The sequence below is a fragment of the Aptenodytes forsteri genome, unplaced genomic scaffold (genome assembly GCF_000699145.1).
Source record: "Aptenodytes forsteri isolate BGI_AS27 unplaced genomic scaffold, ASM69914v1 Scaffold384, whole genome shotgun sequence".
NCBI lineage: Eukaryota > Metazoa > Chordata > Aves > Sphenisciformes > Spheniscidae > Aptenodytes > Aptenodytes forsteri.
In genome coordinates, this window is record NW_008794952.1 from 1492326 (window position 1) to 1511735 (window position 19410).

A 19410-nucleotide genomic window follows, 5' to 3' on the forward strand; every position below is an offset into this window, starting at 1 on the left:
GGGCGGGAGGGGTGCACGGACGGACCCCCGCGCCGCGGCTCCGAAAAAAAGCGTTCTCCAACATTCAGGGCGAAAAGCCGTGCTGCTGACCGCGCTTCACGCCTGGGGTTTTGCGTGTAAGCCGGTCCTGTTCAAATATCCGTGCTCTACCGCTCCGAGCATCGCCGCGCTGTTCCTTTACGGAGGAGCAGAGGCCTCGTATTTTATCCCGCATTTGGGAGAAAAGACGCCACGCCATCACGCCCCAGTGCCTGACCGCAGCTGAACGTTACCACACGCGTCTCTAAACACCTGACATCCGGCGGCAATTTTCTTTCTAGTATTCTGATGCTCGATGAGGTGACTGAGGAGAACACCTTTACAAGCAGAAGGGTACAGAGACAGGCAAGCAGAGTGGCCCCAAAGCAAATCCCTCGAGATGTATCTGGCACTGAGGGTCCTAGTGCTCCCTTGCCTGCAGCCTCGCTGCTGCAGCGGGAGCCTTGAGTGCCCCATGATGGTACGAGCAGGGCTCAACATTATATTCTGCCAAATATACACAGCTCTGCACATCACACTGACCCTAAAATGCTAACAATACCCTTTGTTTTCTGATTAATACCACTGCCGAAATACTTAGTCCTTCATTAAATGCTGTGGTGTGTACACAGCTGCTCCAAAAAGCTCCCACAAGTTAGATACTTTATTACTCCGTCAGGGGCAATAGAATTGATCTGATTCTTCACAGAAATGGAGCAACTTTCAGTGTCCAGTAGGGGATAGATGGGGTCTATGACCAGGGCTTTGTAGACACTTCACCTCAGGCTATAGGACAGATTAGACAAAGCAGGAAGATGAGGAAGAGGAGAGCCCTGAGTGAAGCCGTGGAGTTCAGGTCCGTGTGCCAACTTCTCCAGGTGCCAGCGGTGCCCAGTTGCACTGGTGTGCAACATCAGTGAGAGAACGATCTCTGCCTCCTGCCTGCACTCACCGGGAAGGCTGCTGTGCTCCGACACTTTCCTGCAGTAGCTCCTTGCAGCATTTTGTTTTATTCCTCACTTCTAACTTGTTGTTTATGAGTATTCAGTAACCACAGGCTACAGTGCAAGAGCCCCGTATCTGATACACAGCATGTGTTTGATACTGTGCTGATGCCCCGCTCTCAGGAATTAATGGGATCAGAGAGGTCCCAGGGACCTGGTAAATCTCGTTCCACAATCAGGTTGCTCCCTCCAAAACCTGCTGCACTCCTTTGCCCTCATCCTTAGTGAGGTACTGGCTGAGCACCTTCTTCACAGCTTTTGGGCGACTCCACGCTACAGATGAGGCACAGGTAATGAAGTAAGAGTGGAAGGTGAGAGCAGCAGCCGCTTCATGCCACAGCTCATGATTTGCAGCATGAGGTTTGGTTGAAGTCTTACGACAGGGCAGCAAAGAGACAAAGAAGAAAAGCTTTTTCTCTGCTAGAGCACCTGCAAATCTCAGGCTGAAGATTTATTTCAAGTGGCAGACAGCCTAATAAATCTGGACTGTCACAGCCTGGTAGCTGGTCTCAGCTTTTGCTACTGAAGTGAATTGCTTGCTGTGTTACAGATAAGAGGGATCCAGTTACAGATGGGATCTAAGCTGCTGTGAGGGCAGAGAAAGGTCCTGGGCATCCACATCCCAGCTGCTGCTACTGCTTGACTTTCAGAGGCAAATGATCTATCCTAAAACCTGCGTTTTGAATCAGTGGCCAGCACAAGTGGGGAAGACCTGTGAAGGAGAGGAGAGTGGGAAGGAGGTATTAAACCATTCACCTCCCGGAGCTGCCCCAGGCGAGGTAGGCAAACCTGGTGTTTGTAAGGAAGCATTACTGCAATTTATGCTCTGGAAGTCGATGCTTTGTGTTGGTAGTCCTGCCAGTGCCTTTGCTGGCATTAAGATGCTGTACAGATGCAAGGGAGACAGTAAGGCAAACTGGTTGCCCCAGTATTATTATTTAGTCAGATGTTTTAACATTTGTTCAGCAAGGAGATTGCCACCCTCCTTTTGGGCAAGGACCTTACGCTGTGGGACTGCTGCTCTGGGTGTGGTGCTGGCCAGAGGCTGCAAGGGTCCAGTGCACAGTGATGCCACAGCGTGGGAAGCCCCAGCTGCAGATCCCGTGTGCCTGGGGGGGTGTTGGATACAGATGCCTGCAGACACCCTGGCAGACTTGTCGTCCTGCTCATAAACCAGGTTTTAAGAGGTTGGTTATGACCCGCATGGCACTGACCAGACTTGACCATTTAAAAGGTGCATGTCCGAATGTCACATCTTGGTAGCCAGAGTTTAACAACAGCAAATAAAGAACATGGATAAAACACAAGTTCTGTACCCTCATACCCATCCCACACACTTGACTCGCTAGCGGTGCTCTACCAGCCTCTCTTCCTCATGCTTTCAAAGTCTCCTGCCAGCAGGTACTGAATCCATTTGGCCTGGCACTCTGGTAGCCAAGCTTATCTGCGGGCAAAACAGCAAAGAGTGTGTCCTCAGCTCCCCTTTTCCCTGGCTGTGGAAGAAGGCAGTGTCCATCCCTCCAGGGAAGGTGCACAGCCTCGCAAGGCAGCACTGTTGCCTGTGACCAATGACTTGTATTAGAGAGGCTTATTAGACGGCAGTAGTGCCTGGGAACCCAAGCCGCAGCACTTCGTCCAGCGGTGGGTATTGCTTTCTGCTCCTGTGCATTGCAGGTGCTGCAGTCTTGGACTGGTTCCTGGCATACGTTCGGGTTTTCCCACCTTTGCCTCAAAGAAACTCACAGGTGATGCATGCCGGACTGACAGCCACCTCGCGCTCTCACTCGGGGAGGGTGGGAATCCAGCTTTGCATCTTTGTTAAATTACCACTTTTCATTTTTTTGAGTGGGGAAAATAAGAGCTAACAGTGATACACCCACGTGCCTGTCTGGCTGCAAACACACACCGAGCGTGGCACAGTCTGGAACAGTCATCCCTCAGATACATCATGCAGAGCAAAACAAGATTGGAGCAAAACATTGGAAGAGGCTGGCCAGGGGAGGGGTGGAGTCCCCATCCCTGGAGGTATTTAAAAGACGAGTAGATGAGGCACTTAGGGACATGGTTTAGTGAGCATGGTGGTGTTGGGTCGACGGTTGGACTTGATGATCTTAGAGGTCTTTTCCAACCTCAATGATTCTATGATTCTATGATTCTAAGATCTATACCTTAAAGTACACTGTTACCTGTAATCTGTTCTAGTGTAGCTGCCTAAAGGAAGAGAGAATAATAGAATAAAATAAGTAGATTTTTCCAGTTAACATAAATCTAAGCCTACTTTGTTATATAGCAAGTCAAGTTTTTCTGCTGTAGTGTGCAGTTTGATTTGGGGGCAGGGAGGCACTAATAAACTCGTTAGTATTACTGGATTCTGCATATTGGTATAAAAACTCTTGATCTTCATTACATTAATTTATTTTTTTTTCTGTAATGTCTTTGGGTTCACTGCACCTCTTTAAAAAAAGCCTGCGGTTAGCACGGCAGGCTGCCCAAGGAGCTGGCAGCGGGTGTCAAAACCACGCTCTGAGCCCGGTGGTTGCGATGGGTCTTTGTGGAGTACCACCACAGAAGCTGTCCCATCTGTATTTTGGCTGAGAACTAACTAAGCTTTATAAAAATCAGGGCTCGCGCCGAATGCCTCACCTCGAGTTTTGCTTTCCTGTACTGCTGCCAACTGGGTTTGAACAGCGGAGCTTCACGCGCCAAATCTCCCCCGGGGCTTCAGGAAATAGGGCCACCCATTTTCTGCTTGTCTCCCACACCGGTAGCACCCATGGCTTCTACTCGCTGCCCTCTCTCTTCCAACTGGCTAGAGTTTGGGCAGTGCGAAGCTTTTAACAGCTCTGTTAATCAGTGCAGGTTTTTTTTAGGAGTTGCTCTGCCTGAAGCAAAAGTGCCTTGCCGTGCCCATGTGCGGTGACCGGCTGTCCCCAGCCAAAGTGACACCCCTGCCCAGGTAGGGCTCTCGCTTCATGTCCTGGTGGGGCATCCTCCTGTGGTATAGAAATGCTTTTCTTCCCTTTGAAATAGCCCTTGTCTGCAGAAGACATAATTTAATAGGGTTTTGTGGCGAGGGCTGAATTTATGAGAGGGAGAAAAAAGGCTTTTTCATTGCCAGCAGGCTCTCCAGGATCCTTTTGAAATAATCGCTGACTGCTGCCAGGATTGGTTTTGTTGTAACATTAATGATCTCTCTGGGCACCTTGAGTTTTATATACACATCTCTTTAATTATTCAGATAAAAATAGCCAAGGTAAAGCTGCAAAACAGTCATGCTGCATTTCAGTTTGGATTTAGAGAAGGAGTTAATTATAACTTTAAAGACGTACAAAGGTACAAGTACATAGGAAATGCAAAACATCCAGAATTTAAACTACTTCTTCTGTGCTATACAGAAGCACCTATATCTAAGTCCACATTATGTGCAATTCCAGCAGTTCCCTAGAGTTTACCTTGCACTTTCTGGTAAACAAAGCCACGTTCTGAGGTGACTCATACCCTGAGACTGCCCCAAATGATGTAAATAACTTGGTATTCCTTGCTTTCACCAAAAAAAAAAAGGCTTTGCATGAAACCTCCTGCCTTCTGCACGTGGAAATACTCAGGCTGGCAGCTCGCTGCTAAGTTGGTCACATCTGTAAGTTGTTAATACAGAGCCAGATAAAAGAAGAAGATACTCAGCTGACAGACCTACAGTCTCACGATCCTTTAGTTGTTTTTATTTTATTACAAGCTTTTCGGATGACTGACAACCCTCATAATGTCATGGGGACAGTTACACACTTTTATAGTCAGACCTTTCATGTAAAACTTGCTTGGTAGCCAAATAGCATTGGGAACCAGCTACAGATTGCTTGCCATAGCCCGGTGCAGTGGCTCCCAGTCTTTGCCCGCTTATAAGTGCTCTCCCTCTCCCATTTACAGCATCCTCTGGTCAGAAGAATTAAGATTTGCAGTATATACTGCTGTGACCTGGTTGGCATCTCAGTTCATATTTGATTAATAATAGAGATATATGACGTTCTTGCAGATTTCCTTAAACAGATTTCCTTTCCTTACCGTATTTACTCGTTTCAAAAGATGCATACAGTCTTCAGATATAACCCTGTTAAGTAAGAGATGTTTTCTGTTGGAAAACAAGTTGTTTAATGCATCTGCCTTAGATTAGCTAGCAACTAGCCTAAGGTGGTAATGACAGATAAAAGCAGTAGCTGCTGCAGACCTTGCAAAACGGGGTAGTGTACCATTAGCGAGCACAAACCCTGTCAATCCAGGGCAATAGGACCATAAAATGTGAGGAGAAGATCATTCCAGTGTGACACATTTGTCTACAAATCAACTCCCAGCTGAAGGCAGTGGGAGGAGAACGAGAAGGGGTGGAAACAGGGAGGAGGAGAGCCCCTTCAGAGCGTGTGTCCCTGAAGCCAAGGCTGTGCTTTCATCTTCTGAGAGCTCTGGGAAAAAAGACGGATGGGAGAGACAGCGGCAGAGCCGATGGCCTGCTGTCTGCATCCTCTGAGAAGGCGACCTGAGGAGCACCATAGCAGATAGCAGGATTTTGGCTTATTGTGAATTTGGTTCTGGAAAAAGGTGCTTGTCAAGTAGTCCTGCAGACAAGCAGCTTTTTTCTTGTCTGCAGGTAGGATTCAATAAGGCAGAGATGCTGCACAACCCGCATAGGAATGCTGTCCTGCCTAGACAGGCCGTTTGAAGTTTCTTCCGTTACCTGCTGTGAAGTCCTTCAGCCCATGTCGCTTCCTCCCTTTCTCGTCCTTTCAGTGGGACATCATCTCATCTGACTACAGCTTCAGAAACTTTGGCAACTAGGCTCATCTGGGGTCTCACGCTTCCTCTGGAGAAGGAAAACACAAGGTGTCTCCAGAGTACTTTGTCAGCAGCTGTAGCAGGGTGAGCCAGATCTCATCCTCCACACACACATTTCTCCTTTAGCGGACACCTTTTGTTGGCAGCTTTGGCAGGACTTTTCTTACTGTGGTGTGCTGAGAAATGCTGTTCTGGTGACTCCAAATTCAAAGGGTTGTGTGTTCCCTGGCTGCAGAGCAGAGGCTTCCGGGCAAGCCCGCGATCAGGGAACCACCCCTGTGTTCAGAAGCTTTGCGCTCTCAAGGAGTTAGATGGTCAGATGGTCTTGCTATTAGGATTTGAGGGGGGGGATTAATGAACCCGGGGGCACCTTTCTTTTTGACATTCAAAGGAAATCTGGTACTGCTTTGTTTAGAAAGAACAACATTGGGGTTTACTGGTTTTTCACGTCCCTGGGCATGGGAAAGACACAATACTCAGAGATGTTGAGGGTGCAAAACGTTTTAAAACCTGTTGGTAGCCTTCCCAGGTGCCACAGCTGTGCTTGCCCGTTACTTACCTGTGGATTTGTGTTTGCCTGCAGACGTCACTGCCTTCCGAGATCTGTGTTTATACCTTCTACTGCATTTTCTGTCCATCTGACTTCCGCACAACTATCTAACCGCCCGCCTGCTCCAGACGCCTCAGTTCTGTGGCAATGACAGGCACTCGGTGGCCGTGGACATGCCCATCCAGGTCAGGACCTCCTCTGTTACAGCTGGGGAGCGGGGCAGGGAGCACCCTCAAGGGAAGATCCCCCAGGGTGGCCAGGTCCCATTCATTTTGTAAAGCGTAACTTCAAGGTGGATCGCAGGAGGCGAGGCACTGAGCTCCTACTTCTCCAACAGCAGGAAGGCAAAGCTGGGAATTAAGCCCCAGGCTTCAATGCTGGGGCTATGCTTCATCAGAGGGCATTCAGGGCGAATCTGCTAACTTTTACAGTTATTTATGGGAGCTGAATACATTCTTCTGAGGTCTCCTTTTTATTGTATGATTTGTTTACTTTCATTTTTGTATGTCTTCAGATTGTATGTGCTTATTCTAATTCATTAAAATAAACACCAGATCTTCTTCTGTATCTTCTATTATTGCAAGTTTTTATAATACAACTACTGTACAAGGCAATATTAGCAGTTTAATCTCCAAGTTGTTTCACGGTTGGTTTTTTTTTTTAAGTTAACACATCTCATGAGGACACAACAGAGATTTCAGATTTATTAATGCAACACTAATAGTCTTTGCAATGCTTTTAAGCAGAAAACAATTTTATTTTTTAGAAAAAGTGAATATTGATTATATCTCTGGAGTGACTCCATGTGGGAATAAAAGCACAACAAAATGCAGATCAAAGTATACATCCTGAATTCCTAATGCACTGAGAGGTGGTTGTGCAACTAATGCATGTGTAAGTCAAGACAGGTCAGGTGATTTTACATCCTAGGTGAAATCTCAGCCCTTCTGGCTAGAATAAAACATGACATTTTATATTGCCTCAAGAAAATGGGACGTGTGTCAATACAAATAAAGTGTACTGTTAGCACAAGCTTTAAATGATTAGAATTTTGTCCTATAACCTGGAGGAACCATGGGAAATACAGGCTGATTTTTATGATGAAAACGTCATCTGAAAATAATGTTATTTAAATTTGCAGTATTGTTCAGTGTAAGCAGAATCAAATGATTTTGAAAGGGTTATAAAAGCAGTGTTCTACTTTCCGTTAGAAAAGGGGTTGGGGAAAATATGTGGTTATGATGGCAAGACAGTGCATTACATAAAAAGAACTATTTTTCGGTCAACTCATCATGAAGCAGGAGACAATGCCACAAAATTCACCCCGATTTGGAAAAACACAGCTATCCTGAGACAGCACAGAACCGAATAAACGACAAAGTCTGCTTTAGAGGTACTGAGGGATAGTCGTACACTAAGTGTTACTACTCCCTCGCGGGCTCAGCAAAGCCCAGCAGAGGCAGTAAGGGAGAAGCAGTGCTGCCGAGCAGTTAGAGAACTTCAAAGGGGAGGTGATGGGGAAGAGAAATTATGCATTTGGGCTTCTGCATTTTTCCCTTTAACAAGATAATGTCAGTAATTTTATTAAATAAATGCTGACTCAAATCAATGGTGTTGCAGTTTTAGGATACCAGTTGTTCGTACCTGTGGGCATCTTAGGACAGATAGTGAAGTTTTGCTCTAGCTTATGCTCCCGATAAAAGGGAATTAAATGCAAAGTACAGTGGGAATACATCTGCATGCGGCAGGGTAAGAGATCCTCTACACAAACATGGGGAGCACCATGAATGAGGGAGCTGGCAGCTACCCTTGAGTACCAGGTGACCAATATGCAGTTTGAAGCAAGAGGAGCCCACCTTTCCTTTGCAGGACGTCGGCGAGGGTGTAGGCATTTGGAACGAGGCACTGGAGGTGAACATGCAAAAACAAGTGGCATGCTGTGAATACCTGAACTGTTATGCTTCCAGCTGATGCAGAGCCACTCTCCCAACCATCAGTAGTTCCTCTTTGAAGGCACACTTGAACCTGACTGCCCTGTATACCGTTATTTCATATTTCTCGTCTCCATTGGAATCGCATTTATCTTCCAGGCATCGCTCTTCTTCCTTCTACAACTTCTGGTTTTCAGTGCTGTCCCCCAATCTGGGTACTCCTGAGTGCCTCTCAAATCCCTGCAACTACAGTATCAACACTGACGTGATGATTCACGTTCTGTCTCACTTCTCCTCCTCCAGTCTGCTTCATCAGGCTGGCTAATTACAGAAGTCGAGCCTTTTGACTTCTGAACTCTAGACTGCATGCAATTATTCAAGCATTTCTTAGAAGTGTGTGGAAAATAAGCTTTTTTTTAAATTAAAGCTGAGATTTCAACATAATGAAAGAAGTTGAGAAGCTGTTTTCAGAAAAACTTTCTACAAGATAGTATTTATCTCCACTCACAGCCACCACACATCTCTGTTCCCACTACTTTCTCCCTCCTCTTTTCCATTCCCTAGGAACCTGACATGGGGTGTTTGTGGAAACGTATGTAAAGAAATTGTAAAGTTCTGTAAAAATGGCCATGAAATGTCACTGGACAAGGAAGAATGGGCAATGAGATGCTGTAATGAGACATCATGAAAACTTCAAGTTCTGTTTTTATTTAAAAAGGAAATTAAATTCAAATCTCCTCTGAGGCTCTCATGCTACTCAAATTGGGCTTGAGTGCAATTAGTGTTTCAGTTACTATCTGAAAGTGCCATTCCACAAGACAGGGTGAGCCAGCCCGTTCGGCCCCTACCCTCTCCCTGGCCATGTGCTCCCACTGCTTACCTCCTGGCTGGCGCTAGTCCTCGACAGTTTTCCCACTGTTCCAGCTCCCTGAACAGAACGACCACCACCAGCACCCCAAGGGGGGGAGGGGGCGGGGAAGAAAAGAAAAAAGATTTACAACTCAGATGAGCATCAGTCTCAGCAAAGGGGGTGGGACTGGGACAGTGTAGACAGATGGGGGAGGTAAGACAACACGATGAGCCACATCAGAGCTGAACAGCTGAGACCACCCAGAACGATGTAGTTTGCTCTGTTGGATTTTTTGGCCAGATCAGCTCGATGCTCCGATTTGTTGTGTTGCAGAAACAAATGGCTGGGAACAGCAGATTCAAGAGTCTAGAACCACAAATAAACACAGAGGCTGAAAAAGATAAGCCCCGAAATACGACCTTTTCCCAATCTCAAGGCAAGAATCACCTCTCGCCTCACTCCTTGTCCCAGGTGCTAACACATTACTTTTTTTTCCTCCTATCACCACTACTCCTGTAAGCATCAAAGCTATGGCTCCATACTCACGAACAACTTGCAACAGGAAAGCCAAAGATTTGCAAATTTGTTTGACTTAAATTCTGTCCATTTCAATAGCACCTATTAAATTTCCACAGCAACTGGGCTAAGAGAAGCGTGAGATCTCTATTGGTTTCCTCTGCACAGATTTTATGAAAAAAGTTTCTGCAGCATGAACACGTAGTATGTATTCAGTGCACAGTACTGAATTTGATTACGCTGTGTCAGATGCACATTTATGAATAATGCAAGGATTAAAAAAATCAGCTAAAAAGCAAGGTGTAGGATATTCTTGCAATGTTGGGGATCTCACTAAAATGATCTCCAGTTCAGTCATTTACTTTCTAGCTTAAAAAGAGGTTGTTTTAACCAGAGGGATGAAATAACAGCCAGAATAGTTAGGATACTCCACCAGGAGAGGAAAACTGGGGGCATCCACCAAGGATGGATCACACTGGGACATCTGGAGACATGCCATGAGTACAAGGACCTGTTCAAGCAGTCCCCACTCCTTTGCCCACACCACTCACTAAACAATCCTAGGTTGACAGGGCTCCTGTACATACGTAGGAGCAAAAGGTCAGGTGCTTGCGGTAAGGTTTTTGTCAAAAACAGGGGTATCCACAGACAACCAGGTCCACGTGCTTGTTGCCTATATGCCAGCTGCTGTTAATTAGGTACATGAGCCCTTTTGCGAGCCTGGGCAGAGAACCCAAGCAGCATCAAATGCTTTCTGTGCTAAGTGCAATTGAAGTAGCAGTGAAAAAAACAGTTCCTTCCCCAGGCGGCTCACAGTTTAATGAAAAAATACAAGCAAGTGGGAAGAAAGGAAAAGATGAGAAAGCCAGGATAACAGCTAGTTACACAAACATCTGGATTTCGGACTTTTAAAGCAAACAAAAATCAGCTGTTCTATCCCAGTTTTATCTACCTGGTTTTTAACCTGACAGGTCTCCAAACAAATAGGTGAAGGGGGGGACTATCCCCCTTGGTAGATGTTTCCAGTGGGCTACCTCAGGAATCTGTCCAGGTCTCAGTGCTTTTTGGATACTGTTTCTTTCAATACACTGTTGGTAAAATTTGAAACAAACAGTCATCCAGTTGTAATAACTTAGAAGTTGATTACTTGGCTAGGGGAACTCGCCCACATGCCTAACCACACTGTTAGGAACAAAGACCGCTGTTTCTCTGCTCTGGCTCCACGTTTTTCCCCAGTGTCACTCCTCTGCTGAATGCTACGCGCTGCTTTGCACGCATGACCAACGGAGCAGAGAGTCCCATGCAAAAGAAGAACATCAGGCAGAAGCAGAATGACAGTGTTCTTCCTGTGGACAGCATTAGCGAGACCATTACTGAAACGCTGCATCCATTTCCACTGTCATGCTTCAAAAAGGATGTTTACCACAAAATTTTATACAAACTCAGAAACTTAACACTGTAGCGGTAACAGCTGTAGAGATAATCTCAGTCCGTAAGAGAAAATTAAGGGCTGACTTGACTCAAAACTACACCAACTACATTCACAAGACAGAGACAGCTGATAGCAGAGAGGTCCTCAACCTACAAAATGAACATAGAATCATAGAATCATTGAGGTTGGAAAAGACCTCTAAGATCATCGAGTCCAACCGTCGACCCAACACCACCAGGCCCACTAAACCATGTCCCTAAGTGCATGTTAAGACATCACTGGCTGGGATCTGAGGTTAGACCACTTCAACTGATGAACTTTTGGAACAATTTACTTATCGACGTAGCGGCTTCTCCATCACTGAACTCTTTACATGAAGATGAATCTTCTTCCCAAAGCCAAGCTACAGCCCAAACAGATATTATAAAGCAGAATTTACCGTCATGGAAGTGATCACGCTAGATAACCCTTTTCAGTCTTAATACCTATGAATTACTGTTATTTCCCTTATAAACAAACAATATTCTTCTGTGCATCATCAGATCCATCATGAAACTTGGATCCCAAGGCAACGTGCAGATGTAGCAAAGCAGCAAGAATGCAAATGTGTAATACAATAACATAGACCACCAAACTTCTACAGCAGGAGAAATGCACAAGTAACAACAACAAAAAAAAAACCAAAAACCCCAGAAGTTTCATTTTCATCTCTGCAAACTGTAAGTTATAAAAACACAGCCATCCCACCTCTCTACCTGTATACAAGCTGAGAGGAAGAGAAGAGAGAAGGAAAGAGATACAGCCACAGACACACACATTTTATTTAGAAAGTCCTATTTCATTGTAGATCAACACTTTTCCTTAACCTGGCACTAGGACTTTATGACTGAGTAGGTACGGCACTGCAATTCTAGGACAGACTGCTGATGTATCATTTCTCTAGCATAAAGCTCTCGTTGCTTAGTAAAATTTTACCTGCAACTCCACTTCCTTTTATTTGGGTAGAGGGAGAAAGCTGAAATAATAGGCACAGATACAAGTACCTTTATGGTGAAGAGACTTCCGACAGCTGAGGCACTCTGGTCTAGGAGACTCTTCTTCCACTGCAGTTAGCTCACATCAACTGTAGAAACAGCATGACCCGACAGAAAAGATACGCTGCTTTGGGGTTTTTTTTTCCCTCCTCTCAGGGAGGAGGTATAATATAAAAACCACAAACACTTGTTTCTAAGTGTTTCGTGTATTTAACTGACTCAGTTGAGTAACTTAAATATCTACGGCATTTTATTTATCATACATTACTGTGTTTTTAAACTCATTCTACATTTAAGCTATTATTCTATGGAGATCTGAGTTTTCGCGATAGGACTGAAAAAGCCAGCACATAAAAGAGCTTCCTCCAAGCTACTGACAGAATAATTTGCATTTTCCTGTCCAACAATTTGAAACTACTTTCTTATAAAAATACTTACTTTTTAAAAGCTTTGCTCATTTCAATCTTAAATGATTCCTGAGAAAACGGGCACTTGTTTTTTCCTGAGACTGCCCTAAAATATTTGGCCAAAAATAGCATAAGCATTATTAATGCAAACAGCAAGCTTGTTGTTACAAAAGGTTTTATTATGTCCATCTGGGTAAAACCATCTTTTCTGTTCCTGGTGGCAGTCCATCACCACACATCTCCGACAGTCACACGGTAGTGCCAGCTGCGGCTAAGGGCTGCTCGCTTTCCAACTCTGACAGGGCGTCTGCTGGGCTTGACTGTCCCTGAGCCCCAGATTTCACAGCGTGCATTGCGTAGTTAATGCTTGTGCTTTCCATCCAGCTCCACGACCCCGAGAGGGGATTATACAACATCCCATTCACAGTCTTGACTGAAAAGCCATCTAGACAAGAAAGAAGGCATAAAGCAACTGATGTTCTTAAATATTGTAAGTCACTGCAACACCAAACCCTTTAGAACAGCGAGTCTGAAACACACTTCTTCCTCCGAGCTGGGGAGCAGTGCTTCACAAGCAGCCTTTGTCAGACACCACCACAAGCAGTGGCAACAGGCATCACTGGTGACAGTGGGTCCTGCTATTGCCAGTAGCAGCAACAGCTCCGTGCCAGGCCACGCACCGTTAGCACGCTATACGGTGAGCCACTGCAAAGTGGTATGCTAGAAACCCCAACTTCACAACACCACATTTGGGTGATTGGTGACATTTTCTGTAGGTGGAGACGTTCTTCAGATTGACGTCACACACTTCAAAATTAAAATCTAAGCATATCTTTGGAAGGATTCTGCAGATTCCCCTTAGGAATAGAAAATATAAGAAAGAGGCAAAAGAATGCCATCAAGGACTCAGCGCAAGTAAAGAGTGGTTTAGCACTCCCTGCTGAGCAGCTCCCTGTTCACTGCATGGCTCTGCCGTGTCCCAGCAGGGTACACGAGGGAAGGCAGGAAACAAACACCCTATCAAAACAAATCACTCCACTGCACTTGCTTCTCCTTTTGAAGGGAGAATGGAAAGAACCACCAGCACGTGAACCGGTATTAGTCATGTTCCTTACTGCATCACTGCAAAGTGCCAGGAGAAGACCTTGCCAAGAGAATAGCTCAACTCATACTTCAGCTTCTTTACAGAGAACTAAAGCAAAGCGAAATATTTGGTGAGAGGGTTTTAAAACATCTGCAGGGAAGGAGGGCAATAGGCAGAACTCTTCCCAGCTCAGCGCTTCGTCTATTTTAAAAGCAATCAAACCGGGGCAATTTAATTATTTCTTCAGATCAGTATCATACTGACTAATGAATCTGTGGTAGGTTTCATCTTCACATTTTTGAAGAAATATTTTAGTAACATAACATGAATAAAGAACATGGAGCAGCAACCAAAAATAACAACGCCTTTTCCCAAGGGGAAGATGACAAAGATGACAGCAGTGCAGCTCTGGAGTGCCAATACAGTTATTTTCTCAAACCTGACCTAGAAGATATCGACCACTTCAGAGCATACATTCTGCCACCGGAAAACCCTGGCATCTTCGCTTAGGCTATCAAACAGTGGGGCACCTGTAATGGTGATTTTGTTCGAGTAATGTCTGCATTCTTAGGACTCCACTTAGTTTATTTACTTTATGCAAAATCCAGTAAGCAGTAGTGTCTTTAAAGCAGAAACGACACTCATAATATATGACTGGTAACTCACACGGGAAAGGCTGTGTATTGCTGTTAGCACTCACCCCACCTATCTCATCCCCTTGCCATTGCTACAGGGAGCATTTGAATATCTCTCTGCATCCCCATCATCTGGCCTGGAACTTACTTATTTCCAGGAGGCGCTCCAGCTCTTCGGGGGGAACAAACTTCTCCCACTCGTGTGTTCCTTCCGGTACAATGCCTATTATTTTTTCTGCAACCACAATTCCCAGGACATAGGACAACTGTGTTTTATTGATTGTAGTAATGAATAAAGAACCTTCAGGCTTAATTAAAGATTAAAATGCTCAATTAGAAGAATATTTAATTTTTTTAAAAAAATTGTAAATTCAATCACATTAAAACACATAATTTGTCTATCTACAAGTCTACATGCTCATCATAATCAAAACCGTCAACATAATCAAAGTCTTGGATGGTCTGATAACCATTTCCTTGCCCAAAAAACATCTAACAAAGTCACTTATAACGTAACATTGCCCAGGAAATGGATAAATAAAAGGTATTAGGGTATATACAATACCTATCGTAAAAAGAAACACTTTTTTTAATTAAAACCAAAGTAAAATGTGCAATACTGCCTAGTTTTTGAGACCGCTGAATGCCGTGCTTGTTTTAATGATTACAGGATCAAAAAACAAAGCCAGAAATGAATTCTAAGTACTTAAGAGAGTGTTTGGTCTCTTAAGTAAAGGATATTTTTAAAGGATATTATAAAGGATAATTTCTATGTCCCCAGCAGGCTGAAAATTAGTCAAGCATTCCATTCGAATAATCTATATTCCTTCTGATGACCAGGAAGATAAATCAAAAGATTAAATGAAAGCTGCTGCTGCTTTTGTACTGGGCCTACCATCCTTCTTTACAAATGAAATAACATCAAGAGGAATAAAACAACACCTGATTATCTCCAAGCATAACTATGACCCTTTAAAAGCAGTCCAGAAGCACATCTGATGCGATGCTAGAGCTGGAATAGAATCTTGTGAGTCAGAAACATCATTACAGTCGGTTTCAATGCAGTCTGAGCCACAGCCGTCCATCAACAGCAGCACTGCCACGTTTTCTCTCACCTAGGTGAAAATCGGATGCAACCAGATTTCTTAAGGTCTTGGTGCAAAGCAACACTGCAATGCTAGGTAATGCCATTAACGCTTTTCTAAGGCAGCGTCGGGGAAATAAATGTTCTCCAACTTTAGTTACTGAAGTTGGGAAGATGTACTTGCATCATGGAGGAGAATGGAAGCCACCTCTGGAGCATGGTTCAGACTTCAAGGTGGCAAAATGAATGCGGATTTTTTCGCATTCCTTCAAATGAAAGCCTTAATAATAAAAGAGAATAAATATTCCCAATAATGAAAGCAAAAACTCTCTTACCTTTAACACCTGAGAGCAACACTTGATAAACATTTCAAGGTCAGCCACATGCTCCACTACTTCAGAAGCTACAATTACGTCAAAGGTTTCCATACACTCTTCCACAATCTCCTCCAGTGAACTGGACTTGTACTGTATTCTCTTGGCCAGGACCGGATCAAATGACTTGTGTTGATCTGCTGTTCTAATGTTGTCCTCCAGAGGATCAATTCCAGTAACCGAAGCTCCCAGTCTACCTAGAGGCTAATAATACAGAGTATAATTTATCCTCTGCATGAAAACAATTTACTTAAAGGTATCTGCAACTTTGCAATGTACATACACGATGCAGAAAACATCTATCGGAGAACAGGACAAACAACAGTAAATGATGAGCTCTAATCCAGCAGTTTATTTGAAATGTTTATGTAAAGCAAAGAAAATTATATACTGGAATATACACATTTAAATTGCCTTTTAGAATAAATTGTTCTGAATCCATTTTGTTACACCAAATAAAGATTTCTTCCGCTATTACCCTCGGATAGAGGAAAAACAAAGGGGGAAAATCAACACAGTACTTAAAGGGGGGGGGAAACAATTCTGTATTTAATTACTGTCATTACTTTCTTCAACATCCACCTGTAATGGTAAATCCTCATATCTTTTTAATGGTTACTTAATATATGATTATCTCTGGGACTTTCTCACTGTTGAGAACTAAACACTGATGTTTACTAGGATAGCAACAGGCTTGACTGTCACTCAAGTTTCTCCAGTGTCTTCTTACTCATGGGTTAACACCTCAGCCATCACCTCTTTTGAAACTGAAACAGGCTGCAGAACATGACCACATGTATGTTATTCCAACCTGAAATTCACCAGCTGTTCAGCCCGAGAAGGTGAGGCAGCACACCAGTTTTGCCAGCCTTGTTGGAGAGCAGGCTCTTGCAAGACTATAGGATTTTGCTCAGAATAAAAGAAGAAAAGAAAAAAAAAACACGGGAAGAGATTCAAGCCCTTTTGTAACATCTCGTTTCAGATTCTGATGAACTTCCCAGAGTAACTCAGCCAGATCTGTAATCCCAAATTTGCAAGCCATCCCTAGTCTATTGATAGGATATAGCACTGTTCAAAGCCTGTGTGGCCAAAGAATTCCACCATAGTTACTTCTCAGTCCTAGGTTTGTGTAGACTCCTCAGGAAGCAGCTGTAATGTCAGCCCCTGTACCAGGAGAATCTCTCCTGACAGAGAGGAGGTATGTCTCAGGTGTTTGACATTATTCCATGCTTTTCCCATGAGATCAAAGCAAAGGCGAGAATCCCCACCCCAATATAAAAAACTGAAGATAAGCAATTCAAAGAAATGAACGTTTAAGAACAGGTTTATAACTGAAAATACTTATTTGGCAATGAGGATTGTCACGATTAAAGTATTCTTGCCTAGGCTCCAAATAAAAAAAAAAGGGGGGGAAAAAAAGAGAAAAAAAAAAAGTTGTCACACTGTGATGGCCCAGAAGAAAGCTAGAAAACTTCTACATCATTCTTTCCCCTCTCCTTTTCTTTACAGTGTTTGAAATCTTATTTTTCTGATGAACCCCAGGATTTTAGAATTTCTCTGTCCTTTTCTGCAAACCATCACCACTACGTAAACGAAATATTCTATGAGGTTTGTAGAATGCACTGCACCCCACAACATTCGGTAACTGATATATCCTAGAAGAGAAAAGCCCCTCCTCAGAGGATTAGAAATTAAACAGTGTAACAGTAAAACATTTCAAAAACTTTGTACGCTTTTTAATGAGAGAAACAGGAGCACACTCTTTCTTACCTCACTTAGCAGTCCACCGCCACAGCCAACATCGAGAATCTTTACTCCAGAAAGTGGGTTTCCCAGATGATAATTACTACTCATGTTCAACAGAGTATCTCTGAAAGAAAAGGGATGTGATTAAGGGCAAACATGCAAGGTGGTTTAGCAGATGCAATATGCAGTTATCTTAAGTACTGATAATTGTTTTTCTTTTACAGTGTTTTCTGAGATTATGCAGAAAGAGTACATATATATATAAAAAAAAAATCTGTTGTCATAATCATACCTAATAAATGGCACTCTAATATCATTCATAGAATGAAGGGCTGAATATTCTCCTTCTTCATCCCACCACTTATGCGCAAGGAGCTGGAATTTTTTCATTTCCTTTGAATCCACTGATGAGTGTGAAGCGCTGAAAAGTCTCTTCACGGTGAGCCTAAATAATGAAAGCTGAATGTCATGAACCTAATACCGATATTTCATGTCAGCTGAAATATGGGAAAAACAAATTCTGCATCAGAGAATTAAAAAAAAAAAAAAAAAGACAAAACTCATGTTTCTTTAGAGATTCTAGTTATACTTGATTAAAAACAAACAGATTTTATGCACTGTATGTATAATGTATCTTCCAAAACAGATGACTGCACACTGGTGATTTTTAAGTTACTAATTAGTAAAACAAAAATAGGCCACATCAAACATTTAAACATTTGTGAGATTTAAAAATGACTTCACGTGACACTGTCACAAATTAAAATTAAGTTGTTATAGAAAATGATAGAAATGACAAATCCTTGTCACACAGGATTATTTTAGATACAGTGCTTACATGCTGCTTTTTATTTCAGTCACAGAGACAGGCAGAGTACTGCTGCATCTCAGCTGTATTTTCCAGTTGTAGTTCTGAAGGGTACCTCTCAGGCCTATCTGAAAAGACAGATCAGCATGGTCACCTGCATAAATAAAAGAAAGGAAACCGAATGTAAAACATCAGCTTTATGAGAGCTCACAGGCAAAAAACCTAGTTTAACAATGCTGCTCTAGAACAACAATACTAACTGTGCAAATCTTTACACGTTTGCTCACTATTGTACTTAGGGAGGGCGTGGGGATTAAATAAAAGAGCATATGCTAGTTTACCATCCCAGTACTTCTCAAAATATGTATGATGACATTTTTCAGAGCCTGAATGAAAAGGAACTTTTCGTGCAGCTGAAATGTTTCAGTTAGTGAAAATTTCACCAAAATGTATACTCTGACCACAAGTTGTGCATACACACACACACTTACGGCTATCGACACAGGGCTCCGATTCCTGTTTCATTACATACTGGAATAAGAAATATAGGTCTGCACACTCATTTTGTATCATGTGAATTGGTAAGGAAACTTAAGTAAGAAAACCTCACGGACAGTGCAGAGACAGGCCAGGGACACCATCTTAAAAACTGTTCTCCGCGCCTGCTTAGCCGACCTACGGCTCGGCTCTGCCAGGCGTAACGCACACTCACTCACGATCCAGCTGCTGCCTGATCACCAACAATCCCCACACCAGAGCAATACCTCGCGGCCCCCAGAGGATGATTTTAGGCCGCAGTGAGCAATGGAGAGATCTACAGATACCTCTGGGAATACAACCACGCTGAAGGGCTGCACGAGGGGCAAAGGAGGTGACACGGGGAAAGACATCTCCCTTGGGAGAGCTCTTTTGGACGTGTGGAGAGCCCACCAGGGCCCGTCACACGAGGCCTGACTGGCTGGCGTTAGGCTGGCTTGGCATTAGGCTTGCTTACAGAGCAGCGTTAGCAGCACGACTGCGAGCACGAACGCGGTGCAACTGGGTGAGAAAGGCTGGTGCGTGCAGCCGCACGCACTCACTACTCTGCTGTGGGAGAAGAGCGGCGGTGCTGCA

At 43.8% G+C, this 19410-nt stretch overlaps 1 protein-coding gene across 1 annotated transcript; it reads right to left on the reverse strand.

Moving 5' to 3' along the window:
- Positions 1 to 11923: 11923 nt before the first annotated feature.
- Positions 11924 to 19187, reverse strand: COQ3 (coenzyme Q3, methyltransferase). The gene is made up of 8 exons (XM_009275408.2): positions 19062 to 19187; positions 18789 to 18828; positions 18328 to 18451; positions 17782 to 17934; positions 17514 to 17613; positions 15705 to 15947; positions 14434 to 14593; positions 11924 to 13011 (listed from the first exon to the last, which is right to left on the reverse strand). Exons 1-8 carry the CDS (start codon positions 19185 to 19187, stop codon positions 12815 to 12817), a joined length of 1143 nt encoding a protein of 380 aa, XP_009273683.2. The 3' UTR covers positions 11924 to 12814.
- Between the last annotated feature and the right edge of the window lie 223 nt (positions 19188 to 19410).